This window comes from Corylus avellana, chromosome 1 (assembly GCF_965113065.1).
Source record: "Corylus avellana chromosome 1, dhCorAvel1.hap1.2, whole genome shotgun sequence".
Classification (NCBI taxonomy): domain Eukaryota; kingdom Viridiplantae; phylum Streptophyta; class Magnoliopsida; order Fagales; family Betulaceae; genus Corylus; species Corylus avellana.
The window spans coordinates 14,962,123-14,978,023 of record NC_142490.1 but is presented as its reverse complement, the minus strand read 5'-3'; the positions used below and the strand labels follow the sequence as shown (position 1 = coordinate 14,978,023).

Genomic DNA, 15,901 nt, shown 5'->3' with positions numbered 1-15,901 from the left:
ACCATCAATACAATCGTTCAAAGGAATTAGAAAACTATTGGAGGGCCTAGCTACCGATAGGCTTCCCTATGACCAGCTACCGAAAAGCCTAAAAGGTTTGATGGCCCACAACCTAGACAACCAATAAGGATCTGAGTGCACTATTTGTAAGATATAACATCAAATAACTTATTCGCTCAACTAATTATAGTTTTTACTAAAAGAGTTTGTGTGCTCGTCCAACTTAACCATAAAAAGATTAAGTTTTAGTTGCCAGAATCAAGACGTAGATCAAGGGAAATGGAATTATTGGAGGGTCTAACTAATAACAATCCACCAAAGAGTTCAAAAAGTCTGACAAGCTACAACTCAAACAACCAGCAAAGATTCGAGTGCATATCTTTTAAGATAGAACGTCCAATAACTAACAAAAAATGATAAGGATATCAAATCTTTTACTAAGACATGAATATTAAAATGATGTGAAATTTATTTATTAGAAGAAAAAAAAATCAACACAATTAATCAAGAGAAATACCACGGATACCAATGAATAAGATACCCATCACTTAGTAAAAAATTTAGAACCCTTAACATTTTTCTTAACTAATTATTCATTATATCAATTCAACTAATTATAATTTTTACTAGAAGAGTTTGTGTTTCTGTTCCGCTGAACCCCAAATAAAAATTATTTGATGGAATAAAAAGATGAAAAGATTTTTGAATTTTTATTTATTTATTTGTAAAAGAAGTAAATAATATTATTTGGCTTTCTCAAATAAAAGTTAAAAGTGACAAAAAAGATGGAAATCTGTCAGACAGCTGTACGACCATCCCAGCCACTGATGGCTGAGAACGATCCTCTACTGCATCAATGGCCCAAGGACCACGACGCTGTCACTCACGCTCTGATCGCACGGCCATGGTTCATCAACCAGATTTAGGTTCCTGTCTCCTTAGAACTCAAGGATACAGAGGTACGAGCCTATAGAACAGATCCTGTTCAAGTAAGGTCGTACCCTTCTAAGCAAGAATGGTGCTCTATAAATAGCTTTTCTATTTCGTAACTTTTCGATGTGGGACGCGAGGCTTCGTTAGGTTTGTCATTTAGGTTACTGTAAAGCACTATGCGTGCACGGTGCATCCCCTATATATATATATATTACTATAAATCGGCTTTGTGCATCTCAAGTGATGGATCTTTTCTATAGCTTTGGAAAAATAGTAAGGAATAAATAATTAAGAGAGGTTAGCATACTAATTAAATATATTTTCTTTTATTAGTTTAATATTTTAGAACAAGCGGGAATTTAACATTGTATTAAAACATAAGTTTTGAAATGTATTAACCTTCACTTATACATGTGAGGAAGAATGTTGAATATTAATTAAATGATTAAATTTATTATTTCTTATTACCTTAAAGTTTTGAGAGAAGTGGCAATCTAAATACATGTCCAAGATGCGATGCTTAACCGATGGTTATATATAAGGCTAACGTCCTTACGTCTTGTGTGCAAAAATTGAGAATGTCACATTAACAATTGAAAACGTATGACATCTTAGATTGCGTCCTGTATACATAAACCTAAGCTAAACTAACAACTAGTAAATTTGTGAGGGGCCAATGCAATGTTAATGTATAATCTAAGTTTTTTCCTTTTTTATTTTTTTTCTCTAGAGTTACAGCTAACAAGGTCTTTGATAAAGAGATTCCAACAAATAGGCCTTTTACTTTCTCCAAATGATTTTGTGTTGTAGGATGTTTCTAAGGGTCAATTTCCGTAGATCTTAAATTTAGAAAATAATAAGAAGAGTGGAATAAATTGAGCGTTGTTATTACTTGCAAATAACCACCGCCTCATCTCCTCCTATAGGTATTTCTTTTATATATATATATATATATTAGGTTTAATTACCTTTTGCCCCTATGAAGTACGGCACCTTGACACTTTCTCCCCATGAACTACCAACTATGATACTTGACTCCATCAAACTACTATCTTATAACAAAAAGCCATCTTCTGTCAGTCAAAAGGGTTAAAATTGACGGTCAACGGTCATGTGCAAATCATGTCTCATTTTAAATTTTTTTCTTCCACTTTTGCCCTCATTTTAAATTGTTTTCTTGTATTGGATTAGGGTTTAGAAGGGTATAAGTGTAATTTTCTCGGTTTGAAGTGAGGGCAAAAGTTGAAGAAAAAATTTTAAATTGAAGACGTATGACATCCTAGATTGCATCATGTATACATAAACCTAAGCTGAATCAACAATTAGTAAATTTGTGAGCGGCCAATGCAACGTTAATGTATAATCTAAGGCTTTTTTTTTTTTTTTTTTTCTAGATTTACAGCTAATGAAGTCTTTGATAAACAGATTCCAACAAATAGGCCTTTTACTTTCTCCAAATGATTTTGTGTTGTAGGATGTTTCTAAGGGTCAATTTCCGTAGATTTTAAATGTAGAAAATAATAAGAAGAGTAGAATAAATCGAGCGTTGTTATTACTTGCAAGTAACCACTGCCACAGCTCCTCCTATAGATAGATCTTTCTTTTAAAAAATATATATATAAATATTAATTTAATAAATTGAGTTAGAATAAAACCTTATTCGCCACTTTTGGGTTGAGTAACTTTTGGCAGAGATTATAATGTAATTGTTCAAATTAGGTCACAACATATGTTTTAAGGAATTTTTTTTTTCTTGACAAGTAAAAACCAAAGAAGAAAATCTAAAAACCTTGACCTTTGAAAAACTAGAAACCCTAAACCCTGCTCAATTTTTTATTAAAAAAAAAAAAAAAAAAGGTCATATTATTAAGTATAATGAATTTTGGGTTGGGTGACACTATGCCTAAAATTTAATTCACCGTTTGTTTTTATTATTGATTTTTTAAAAGATTGATTGAATTATTTATTCTTATTATTGAATATCAAACAAGTGATAGGCGATAGCTACTTGGATTATTTATTTATTCTTGTGTAGAACTATGCACCATTTGATTTCTTGTGAACCAAAAAAGATCCATATATAGTTATAATTATATGGCAATTATTTGAAAATTGTAAGCCTCCCTTTTGGAAATAGAAAGGAATCTAGAATAGACTTGACCCAACTGGAAGTATGATAAGTTTCAAATGCTTCCATATTATTCTACAAATTAATAGGTTTCCTACAAACTGGTTTGTAGTTATTATAGTTATTAACCATGTGACAACCTAAGAAAACATGATGTGACATTTTCATATTAGAATTACAGATAGGGCATAACCATGGCACCATGCTTCAGGATCAACAGAAGGAATCATTCTAGCTAGCTTTGCTTTTGTTGGGAGAATGTCCCAATCAATCAATTTTCCAAAGAAGATGTTTTAATCTATGTTGAATCTGGAGGCTCCACAAATTCCTCCAATCTACTACAAGAAGAGGCCCGGCTGATTTTGATCTTGGTTCATTTTTATGTAGGACGAGAAAGTCATACCAACGGGTCTCTCATTGGTACCGTGCGTGCCGTCGGACTCTTAGGGTTGAAAGGTATACTATCGAGTATTGTGGCTAAAGATGACCAATGTTGTTGGAACAATCGGCAAGGAACATCTAAACAATTGACACACAAGATTCTCTTCCACGCCACTTCTACGTTACTTGGCTACTTCGCGAGCCGGAATCTCACCCATGGGGAATGAATGATGGCAAGTGAAGGAATGTGGGATAAACCCCACTATAGAGACCATTATAATGGAGGAACCAGCGGTGACTTGTTAAGATCAAACCATTATAAAAGGCAACCTATAATGGATTTTAATACACTTCAAAAAACTTGTCCTATTTATTTTTTATTTCAAGTTATTTTTTAAGTATATACTGACTTAATCGTAGAGTCATTTCCTGTCAATCCACATTGACAAGCACGATCAATCACTATGCATGCCTTTAAGTAAACAACTTAAAACACGTCACGTCAACTTGTGTGAAATATGTGTACAGAGTAACATTAATTACTTTTATGATATATAGTATGTCATTGATATAAATAATTAATTTATAAACTTAAATTATAATATTAGCTTTGACTTGGATCCTGTTCTAGTTGGACTTAAACCCATTGGGATTGAGAAACATATCCTATAACCGGATACAAGAGACACATGCCAATCTCATCGATTTAATCCAATTTCAACTAGAACCGGACCTATAATAATAATATGGAGTGATTGACAATTACTACTCATATTGACACATAGTACTCAACAATTTTAACCTTAATTATATGACACATTCATGATAACGTGTCTCATTGTCATGAAAATTTTGAGTCCCAAATAGGTTAGGGATTACAAAAGTAGGTAAAGGCAATTGGTGGAGTAGAGTAATGAGTAGAGAGTATTTTGGATGCAACAATTGCATTGGCAGCTTCTGTGTAGTGAGTTCCATCCCAGCTTATGTACTTTAATTCTTCATTGCACACATTAAAACGTGTTTGGCCGCACGTAATATTGGGATTATAATTGTAGGGTGGCCCTCCATACCCACAACATGCCATTAACGGATTCGCAAATCCTGCAAAATGAACCATTCATCCATACCATAACATGAAACTTTGGAATTCATAATATAAATTACTATAGGAAAAAATTGATTTACCCTCTTAAATTACCATGCATTTTTTAATGCCCTTTAAATTTCAGAAATTTGTAATGCCGGGTTCTAATCTTTCAATCCCTTTTAATTAACCATTCCGTCAGGATTTTTTGTTGAATCCCCACAGAGGAAACAAAAATGACGAAGATATCCCTTTAAAAAAGTATGTGAAGTTTTCCCACATATATATCACATACTCTAAAGACTGATGCTAGCTTAAAGGAAAACTTTGTGATAACAGAATGAGATGTATGTCATCATACCATAAGCAGCAGAATTGGCAATGAGATCGTATTTGATGGCATAAACATCAACGTAGACAATCATGGCATTCATCATTTCAGATCTGAGGTCATCACACATAGCTTGCAATTGGATGTTGAATGATTTTGCAGCATTGTTCAGAAACTCAAGGCATCCATGCTTATCAAAATCACTAGCGTTTGTGCCTCTCATTGCAACTTGTTGGGGAAGACAACCAAGTGGCCCGGTGTTGTGCACCCAGAAATTCTTCCCACCATTTTGGTATATACTCTATATTTGGATTCACAAGAAATAACAAAACACAACCCGTTTAAGTTTTCTTTCAAATTGGGTCGCGCACGAAAGAAAATTTTCAAACTCGGTATATTAAATTGATATCATATATCCTTAGAACATGTGATTCTCACATGTATTTTTTATAAGATAGTCAAACTGATATGTATCTTTAGAGCATGTTAGTTTAATAATATGTGTCCTTAGAACATGTCAATTTAAAATATTGAGTTGAAGAAATTTTCTTCAACCCAATTGACCCTATCTGTCTCGGTGGAAAATGTTTTCTGACAAAGGTTTTTTCTATTTTCTAGTCTTTGGCACGGCATAAAATATTAGTCGACTTAAAAATATTTTTCAATTGATCAAGAAAAATAACCTTCATGAGGCGTAAAATGATTTACGCTTCTCATTTGCATAAACTATTTTTCATTGTTCTCTCAAAACCCAGGCAGGCAATTGTAAGAGGACCCCATATGGGGCCTACGTGCCCGAACATGCCCTCTCACAATTGCTTACCCAAATTGCAAGCAATTGCAATGAATCTCGATCCCACCCCCAAAAACCTTTTATTCGCACACACACTCTTCCTTCGCAGCTCTTTTTCGTTGTCTCTTTTTCTTGCAACTCTTCAGATTATATGAAAGTATAATAAACATTTGGTGACGAGCCAAACACTAAAAAATGTTTTTTGAATCATTTTTCAGGGTTGCAAACAAACAGTAAAAAATAGCTACGTTTTCCGACGAAAAATAGCTTTGCACCAAAACATACGAGGCTGAAAATCTGAGAAAACATTGGCATGAGAAAATGTGCCCTTTAATTAAATGTGAAACTCAACTCACTCATATGGCATTTTTTATTTCGTTGATGAAGGAGGGAATTCTTTGGATAACTTGTTCATATGAGAAATAAAAGAATGAACCCGCAAGATCATTTTGTCCCATGTCAATCATGTAAAGTGCATTCTTGAATTCCTCCTTGTTAACCAAACCTTTGTAACCTAAATGAAGATTTTGCATTAGACATTTCCATTAATTCATCAAAAATTGAAAGAGAAATATCTATTTTGGTCCCTGAAAAACATGAAATTTTAATTTAAAAGGCTATAATCAAGTCTCCAATTAATTCAAAAAGTTGTATAACCACGTGAAAAATGAACTCATTATAATTAAGGTAATATTAGGTCGTTAGCTTAGCTTATAAATTAAAAAAAAAAAAAAAAAAAAAAATCTATGTATTTCATCTATAAAGCATTATTGGGCATAAATTAGAAGATATCTCTCCCCTAATTTTTTTTTTAGGTTTCTGTTGTTGAGGTTTTCTATTTCACTTAGGCAAATATAGCTTGCGTATTCTAGTATATTATTATTTTATGTTCTAACATGTTTATAAAAAAAAAATAATAATAATGAATTGAAGACTTGGTTAAAACTTTGAGTATTAGTGATGAAATTAAAATTACCTCTCTTTTTCAATGACCAAAATAGGCATTTACCAGTGGTTATTATTTAACTTGAAAATGTACCTTTTGATATTAGTTCTAAGGAGCGAGCTCGAAAACGAAGAAACTGAAGAACTTGAACCTTCAAGCTGAAAGGAATCAAGCCAGGTAAAGTAGATGCACCACTTACAGCAAAGTTAGCTCCATTTGTGAAATTTGGCCCCAACGATTCTAGGTATGGTGTCAAATAACCGGTTTTCAAACTTGCATGCGCCTGTAAAACAAGCAAATTAACCACTTAACAGATTTGGTTTGAGTCTAATTTCAATTCATTGGACGAGGCCATGTGTCTTTTGTGTCTTGTTACATGACACATGACACATGTTTCGGTTCCAACGGGCTCACATCCAACTAAAACTAGACTCAAGCCAAACCCAAACTTAACCGATTGCTCGACTTCTACATTTTTTTTTTTTTTTGTGTGTAACATAAATAATATTTACTTGTTGTCGAGATAAAAGAAAGCATGAGATACTTACAAAGGAAATCAATTATCAACCGTCCATCGCATAATCGACCTGATGGGTGATGGAAGTAGGTACGTCCATTGGGAGGACCAAAATCGTGTCCAATTCCCGCAGCAAAACCACCAGAATCAGAACTAGTCACCAAAGTTGAAGATGACTGGATTTTTGTTGCATTTAGAATGAACAAGGAGGGAAGGAGAGAAAGACAGAAGTACTATAAAAACTATTTGGAGAGGAAAAAGAAGAAGCCTCCCTTCTTTTGCAGCCATTTTCTTCCTTAGAAGTAAATACCTGATCAATGCTAAGCATGGCTCTTAATAATCTATCCTCAAGGGCATAGGACGATTCTTTCGACATCCGATGTGTTAATTTACCTACTAAAATATTGCCCGTCTCTACCAATGACCCCTTTGTTCTACTTTTTGTATATTATTATTATATTAGGTTTACTAGTAAGTAACAACACTGGTTAAGGAAAAGGTAAAGTAGTAATTGCTCAAGGGTTGTGGCTCTTTTCTAGCTTTGAAAAAATAGAAAGGAATAAATAATTAAGGGAGGATAGGTGTCCAAGATGTGATGTTTGACCAATGATTACCGCTCACATATCTTGTCCTTTGTGCATACGACGTAAATTGAGAATGTTACATTAATAATTGAGGACGTTTCGGCCAAATCTAGGGCTTGGAGTTGAAGGAACTTAGCTTGGATGACTTGTTCCTCGCCTTAGGGTCAAAAAAAATAAAAACTATTGAAGACAAGAGTGAGGTACAACAAGGCTGTCGAGTTTGAATAATTCTTAGATAGAAGTCATTGTGAGATTGCGAAAAATAAGATTTTCTTTATTTCAAGTTAAACAAATATAAATAATTTTATGGTCCATATTAGATTTTGTAACATCTAATGGTATACAGGATGTTACATCATTTAATACATAGGTAACGTATAACGCATTGTTAGATGTTGTGAATTTTAATTTAAACCATGAAATAGTAAAAGTGAAATAAAGATAATTCAAAATGAGAGTTTTATATTAATAATTAAGAACGAGTGATAGTTCAGCTAGCTTATGCATCTTGTGTTCACAAACCAAAGCCGAATCAACAATTAGTAAAGATAAGCAAATTCCAAAAACGGCCCTTCACTTTCTTCGAATGAATTTATGTTTTAGGACGTTTGAAGCGCCAATTTCCGTTCGTCTAAAATAATGATGAAAAGTGAAAAGGGCAAAAGTGCAAAGCAATTTCGAATTGAAAAAAAAATAACAGAAAACAAAAAAATTGGAAATCTGTCAGACAGCTGTACGACCATCCCAGCCACTGATGGCTGAGAACGATCCTCTACTGCATCAATGGCCCAAAGACCACGACACTGTCACTCACGCTCTGATCGCACGGCCATGGTTCATCAACCAGATTTAGGTTCCTGTCTCCTTAGAACTCAAGGATACAGAGGTACGAGCCTATAGAACAGATCCTGTTCAAGTAAGGTCGTACCCTTTCAAGCAAGAATGGCGCTATATAAATAGCTTTTCTATTTCGTAACTTTTCGATGTGGGACGCGTGCGCTTCGTTAGTTTTCCTTTTGTCATTTAGGTTACTGTATGCTGTGTGCGTATATCGCATATCTCATCTACATAGGTATTCTTGTGGGCTCTAGCTACAAGGAATTTGTGCTTCGTACTCTCTGCACTTGGGAAGCACATTATGTAGCTTTTTGGAAAAATAGTAAGTAATAAATAATTAAGAACGGTTAATATATTAATTCAATAATTAAATTTATTATTATGTTTTATCGGTTTAAGCTTTTACCTTTTGGAACGAACATAGTATTAAAGCAGAGATTTTGAATTTAAATTATGTTTTTGTAATTTATTTTTAATTTAAATTAAATATTTCACATATTAGACATCACTTATTAAGGGAGAATTTAAGTCTACATATAAGAGAAAGTGTTATAATATTAGCAAAATTATTAAATTTATAATTTCTTATCGTCTTAAAGTTTTGAGAGAACTGAGAAACGATAATTTAACAAAAGATGATAGATGTCTAAGATGTGATTTTTGATCAATGGTTACGTATAATGACTTTTGGATTGGGTGACACTACTTTATTTCACCATTTGTTTTGATTATTGATTTTTGTTAAGATCATTTAGATTATTTATTCTTATTATTGAACACCAAATCGGTGATAGCTACTGGTTGGTTTGTCTTGAAACTTTCACTGCTTTTCAAGAAGGAACTTGACCCAGATTAAGAGTGTGTTTCACGTTACGATTTTATAGATAAAAAATGTGATTTTAAATTAAATCACATAAGATAAATTGTTCGAGATTGCATTTTTGAAAACGGAAAATTTTAAAGGCTAAATTGCGATTTTGTCAAACATTTAATGGTATTTTTAAAAATCACTTTTTAAATTGCACATTTTTAAATCGCAAACCTAAACAAAAGCAAAATGTCTCCAACATAAACAACCGCATCAAAATTCACCTTCAAATATCATGAGGATGAGGCTTTAATTGATACCCTTCAGAATAATCATATTTCCCCCAAGCCTGCTTGTGAGAATTCACGATCATCCTTATTTGCTTTAGGGCCTGTTTGAGATTGCGTCTGAAGGATCTAAAAGTGCGTTTAACACTCAAAACGTACTAATTTGATAAAAAAAAAAAAAAAATTAAAAGCGCTTTTAGGGTTCAAAAAATCTAAAAATGACAAATAAGCACTTTTCGCAAAAAATGAAGTTTTTGCCAAAAAAAATATTTTTTGACTTAAAAATTCTATTTATCAAATACAATTCCAAACAGACTCTTAGAAGATAAATGTACATTCACTTGTGTGGAAGTATGCAGTATGCACCACTTGATTCCATGCATGTGAACCAAATAAATTAATAAATTAGAAATAGAATGGAATTTAAAGGGATCTAGAATAGCCTTGATTGAAGCAACAGACAATATATAACAATTTTCAGAATTTGATTTACAGTTGGAATCAAAGAGAAGCCTCAATTTGTCTTGAATTATAATAAAACAATAAAACAATGGAAAGAACCGCATATGGGCTTCAAAGAATGGAAAGGCCGGAGTCGTTCGGCCCAATGTGGGGTTTACTTTTGAGAATCCACAAAACACGTGGATGATGAAAAACTGATAATGCGGTGAGCGTGGATCGAACACGCGACCTTCAGATCTTCAGTCTGACGCTCTCCCAACTGAGCTATCCCCGCTTGTAGATGTTCACTGTATATAAAATTAAAACTTTAAACTCGTTAGTTCTTTCAAGTGAGGTTTCCACATGAAGAATTGCTCTTCTACCCAAGTTTTTTAATGAAACAACACTCTCGTTTTATATTGTTAAGGCTGAATTTTCAAAACCAAAAGTAAAGCTCCCATCCTCAAACACAATGATTTGGTCATGGATACATTGGATAGGAGAAAAAACCAAGAAAAAACAACAAACAAACAAACAAACAAAACAAAGCTAATGGTGATTTCTTATAGAAAATTATATCCTTGATAGAGTCTAGTGATGGTTGTTAAATACAAAAATGATGCCCTAGTTTTTGTATCTATTAGTATATTTTCCTCTTTCTGTATTGCTTAGTATATGTGTTTGTGTATATATATACATATATGTCAAATTCGGTTCGGGTATAAATTCATTTGAAACTAGACTTGTTAATTTGGAACATGTGTTCCTTCTATTTCAAATCTTGTATATGCATACAACAATTGGTTGCATAACTTACATAGACGCATCGCCACAACAGACAGGCCATAATACACGCATGATTGTTAAAACTATGAATCACATAGTATGATCCTACGACCCTAAAACTCTCACATGATTCAGATCACATGAAAAAGAGCAATAGCATTTTTCATACTCATTTCACATCAATTGACGTGACATGTAATAGCTTTTCTCAAACCACTTAAAATATGTCATGTTAGCCAATGTAAAATGGTCATGAAGAATTAAAAAATTGCTGATTGGTGGGATCGGGATAGGGTCTAGATCCGAATCATGAGATAGGGGCACTTAGAGCCAACTCAATATATTTTGGGGCCTTAAGCAAAACTTTTAAGTGGAGTGATCCAACTGAGGTGGTCCAGTCACCTCTTAATTTTTATAATTATTTTTATTAATTGGACAGATGTCTTGTTTATGTCCTCAGGATCTCTCGGCTATTAACTGGATATTCTCCAATCCAATATGAACTAGAAATGATCCTATTCCTAATTAAATTGAAGGTCTTTTTAAAATTATTTATTTACCATGATTAGAAGCCTTAATTAAAGAATATAGATGGTAATAATAGCTTAAAATTTTTGTATTAATTTTTTTTTAATTGGGAACCTTATTAAATTGGGGGCACTAGGCGGCCTAACCCGCCTTAAGGGTTGGGCCGGCCATTTAGAGAAGATCCCACCGGATCCACAATTTATAATACCTTGTGGGCTACTTTAACGTTGTTGGGTTTCTAAATCTTTTTAGGCTGAAATTATAAAGATAGGCGCAATACGGTTTTATTAAAAGCAAAGACCCCTCCCCACGATCCCCAAATAGACAGTTCTTCTACTCTTCGCTTCGCGATAGCTTCTCCTCCAAGGTAATGTCTTTCTTCTTCTTCTTCTTCTTCTTTTCAGCTTTGCTCTCTCAGTGGGTGCTTTGTTCTTGTTCTCTTTTTCCTGTTTCCTTATCTTTATGGCTGAATCATCCTGTGTATGTAAATGGGTGTGCTTTGCTTTTGGGTGTGGAAGTTCAACCTTAATAGGATTCAAGAGAGAGTCTGATTCTTTAGAAAAGCAGGTAGACTAATTGATCGACACACGATGATGATCTGTATATAATCCTTTTGCTGGGCTTTTCAATTCCTATACATCTTAGAGTTTGTTATCTTAATTTTCTGGATTTCCTCAAAATGGTGGAAAAATCACAACTATGTTCGGTTGAGCCCCAACATCTATCTCTTTCTCTAATGGCAGACTGTACCCCTCTCCCATCCCCACAGATAAATACAGAAAACCCACTTCATCTCTCTTCATTTCTCCAAGGTTCACTAATTTTACTCAAAAATAGTTCTTTGAACCGATCGAGTATGTGATGAACCCAACTTCCATACACAATAGTAAGTCATGTCCCTTTTGGTCTGAAAGAAACATGCCCAGAAACTCAGAACCGGAAACCAAACACCATTGGGCCAATTTGGACTATGAGTGCTCTGCATGGGCGGAACTATCATTTATAGTTTGGGGGGCAAAAAAAATAAAAATAAATAAATTAAATTGAGGGGCATATTCTTTTTTTTAAAAAAAAAATTTAAGGGCATTTTTTAAAAATTTTGGAGAAACACCCCAAGCCCCCATGTATTTGCACCCTAGTGCTTTCAATGAAGAGAAAATTAATTCGAAACCATCTAAACCTAAAATCTGAATGGTTCTATTTGGTTCCTCCACTGTCTTCCTATAGCTAAAAATAATACACGTATGATTTTTCAACCTTAATAGTTGTGGTTATTTTGGCTGGGCTTTTCTCCTTGGAATACATCCTTTTGCTGCCATTTCCAATTGAGTTGTAGACAGGAAGCTTTGACTCCGGATTTTTATTTATTTATTTTTTAGATCTTTTGGCTTAAATTTGATTTGTGCTATTAAGTGTACAAAATCGACTATGTGGGACTTATTTGAAGATCAATGAAATTGACCAGATATAGTCATATGGGACATAGATACCATACCGAATGACCTTGAGAGGTTGAACATGCCCGATGGAATTAATAAAGCATTGCAAATTTGTATCAATTAACGGTATAATGTTGGTTTATACTTCTTTTTAGACTTGTTTGAGTAGGTTGTTAATATATGTAAGGATATTTCCAAGTAACTTTACATCTTTTCTTGGATTTATATTAACACCTTGAGAAATTTTATAGCATAAATGATGACTATTTTATTACAAAACAACTCAAGTTAACTGCCCAACAGCATGATTGTTCTGTACTTATCTTTTGGTACGCAATAGTTACTTGGGTAGTCAACACTTATAACACCAAAAATTTTAGTCTACATGCACTGATGCTTCAACTGTCACTGATTCACATGTGGAGAGTAATAACAGCTTAAAATTCCTAATTTCTATGTGTTATCTCTTTGTGCTTCCTTTTTGTGTTAAGAAGGTTAATTTATTGAATCATTTTAACAACGTAAGTGCAAAAAAATACAGCTTTTGAGATTGTGGGATCACACAGTTTTACTAGCTACATGATGGATGGTTTGTGCTTACATACAAAACAAGAAAGCATCATTGTAGTGACTGATATTATTTTATTGACATTGGATTTTCCAAGTTTAAGATAGGGACTCCACTCTGTACATGCTCACTTTTTTATTCCTTGTACCATTCTTAAGATTTATTGTTCTTTTCATTGCAAGTTTGCAACATTGTTCTCTTTTGACTAATTTTCTCTTTGTTTCAGTGTGATATAAAATGTCTCGAAGGTATGATAGCCGCACAACGATATTCTCTCCAGAAGGTCGTCTCTACCAAGTTGAATATGCAATGGAGGCCATTGGAAATGCTGGAACTGCAATAGGGATTTTATCCAAGGATGGAGTTGTCTTGGTTGGTGAAAAGAAGGTCACTTCCAAGCTCCTTCAAACCTCAACATCAACTGAAAAGATGTATAAGATTGATGACCATGTAGCGTGTGCTGTCGCTGGAATAATGTCAGATGCCAACATCCTTATCAACACGGCTAGAGTCCAAGCCCAGCGTTATACTTTTGCTTACCAAGAGCCAATGCCTGTTGAGCAGCTTGTCCAATCTCTCTGTGACACCAAGCAAGGTTACACACAGTTTGGTGGGCTCCGTCCATTTGGTGTTTCATTTCTTTTTGCAGGTTGGGACAAAAATTTTGGTTTCCAGCTTTACATGAGTGACCCAAGTGGAAACTATGGTGGTTGGAAGGCTGCAGCGATTGGGGCAAACAACCAGGCAGCACAGTCGATGCTGAAGCAGGATTACAAGGATGAAATCACAAGAGAAGAAGCAGTTGAGCTTGCACTGAAAGTGCTCAGTAAGACAATGGACAGCACCAGTCTTACTTCAGATAAGCTAGAATTGGCTGAAGTCTTCGTCTTGCCTTCTGGAAAAGTGAAGTACCAGGTATGCCCACCAGAGTCCGTAAGCAAGTTGTTAGTGAAGTTGGGAATGACCCAACCTGCTGCCGCTGAGATATGAATTGCGTTTCTGTATTTTTTTTAGATATGAATTTCAGGACTTATTGGCACATGTTGCTGTTTGTGTTTAACGTTGTAAAACCAGATTATGGATTCTTCCTCTAGTACAATTGATCGTTTATTTGATCGTCTATGTTTGACTAAATTCTAAATATATGAGCTTGATTTGGACTAGAAATACTAAATGAGTGGACTTGTCTAGCTTCCATTGCAGCATTTCTAGGATGCTGCACAATATGCTAATGGTGTAACAGCACTACCAAATGCTGTTGAAAGATTATGTCAGGCTTGAGGGGATGCTTAAGCACCATTAACTTTTCTTAATATATACAAACAGCATTTTGCCCTATCGGAAATTTTTAACTTGAAAAGGTTCTAATTACAGATGGGACTTGTTCTGGCTATCTAGTTGCTACCTCATGCATTTTATAAAGACGTATTGTTTATAGCTATTTTGTGTTAATTTCGAAACTAGGATGCCAGATTGAGTCCCATATTTTGTCACCTTAAGCTTTGCAGCCACGGATGTTCTCAAGGAAATTCCAAGTGAATGGGAACCCAAGGGATTCTACATTAATGGGAATTGGTTAGGACCATTCCACTGTTTGTTCGCAGGCTAAACCCAACTGACCTAAATTTCAATCCCCCTTCCTAGTCTTCTAGAATTGGCAGATTGATTCAAATGGGGCAATTTGTACTCGCGTGTCGGGTTTAGTTTGTGTTGATGCATGACTATATATGTTAATCTTAATTCAGACATTTTAATAATAGGAGTTAAAACCCTTTAATTCTAACCCATTAATATTGTGTTGAGTTTGTATCAGGTTCATAGGTCGTATCAAAAAGTTAGCCCTAAGTATCATGTATCGAGATTGAATCGTGTTGAGGTATGAATAAAAGATTATATAAGTCAATTTTAGCCTGATTCATTTAATTAAATAGGTTAGGCTATTCAACATTGACCTAATCTGCTAATTTCTTGTTGAGTTCGTGTCGAATTCGTTAAGTTGTGGCAAATTTTATATCTTAAATTGACAACCACTATCGTAATCATTAAGTTCTCATTTTACTTTATCCACTGATTGTTGTATGAATGTGAATTGGTATCTCGGGTGGAAAAGGAGTCGACTGGTTTCCAACATTATTTGATCTCATAAACATGGAAGTGTCTTTTAGGAATTAATGTTACCACACGATGTACACCTTCAGTCTCTGCATCCTCAATAACATACCAATTCTCACAACAGACTATACGAGTTAGTTGGTTTTTGGAAGAATAGATGATCCTTCATCTTACTCAGGTTTCTCCTCCTTCAATTTTCTTGTTGTAATCAAATTTCATTGAAAGGATCGGCAAAGCAAATTTCCAAAAGTTCACATATTTACTAACAATTATGCTAAGCAAATTGTGTGTTCTGTTAATGAGGAAACCTTACCACTTGTCCCCATTATTTCTTTCTTTTCTTCGCAAATACAAAGGAAAAGGGGAAGGAAAAGAGAACATCAAATAAAAAACACAAA

At 34.1% G+C, this 15,901-nt stretch overlaps 1 protein-coding gene, 3 non-coding genes and 1 pseudogene across 4 annotated transcripts; 1 reads left to right on the top strand and 4 right to left on the bottom strand.

The window, feature by feature from the left end:
- Positions 1–790: 790 nt before the first annotated feature.
- LOC132173208 (small nucleolar RNA U3) lies at positions 791–999 on the bottom strand. The gene has a single exon (XR_009439299.2). It is a non-coding gene; the product is annotated as a small nucleolar RNA U3 (small nucleolar RNA).
- A 3,311-nt stretch (positions 1,000–4,310) lies between these two features.
- LOC132169180 (GDSL esterase/lipase At1g09390-like) lies at positions 4,311–7,401 on the bottom strand (annotated as a pseudogene).
- Positions 7,402–8,414: 1,013 nt separating this feature from the next.
- Positions 8,415–8,623, bottom strand: LOC132173206 (small nucleolar RNA U3). Its single transcript, XR_009439297.1, has one exon. It is a non-coding gene; the product is annotated as a small nucleolar RNA U3 (small nucleolar RNA).
- Positions 8,624–10,292: 1,669 nt separating this feature from the next.
- On the bottom strand, positions 10,293–10,365 carry TRNAF-GAA (transfer RNA phenylalanine (anticodon GAA)). Its single transcript has one exon. It is a non-coding gene; the product is annotated as a tRNA-Phe (tRNA).
- A 1,299-nt stretch (positions 10,366–11,664) lies between these two features.
- LOC132170949 (proteasome subunit alpha type-4) lies at positions 11,665–14,511 on the top strand. The gene is made up of 2 exons (XM_059582109.2): positions 11,665–11,751; positions 13,618–14,511. Exon 2 carries the CDS (start codon positions 13,629–13,631, stop codon positions 14,379–14,381), a length of 753 nt encoding a protein of 250 aa, XP_059438092.2. The 5' UTR covers positions 11,665–11,751; positions 13,618–13,628; the 3' UTR covers positions 14,382–14,511.
- The last annotated feature ends 1,390 nt before the right edge of the window (positions 14,512–15,901 follow it).

Bases quoted from the DNA above. Each gene is read 5' to 3' on its own strand.
- LOC132170949 (XM_059582109.2), top strand. From the start codon at position 13,629: ATGTCTCGAAGGTATGATAGCCGCACAACGATATTCTCTCCAGAAGGT.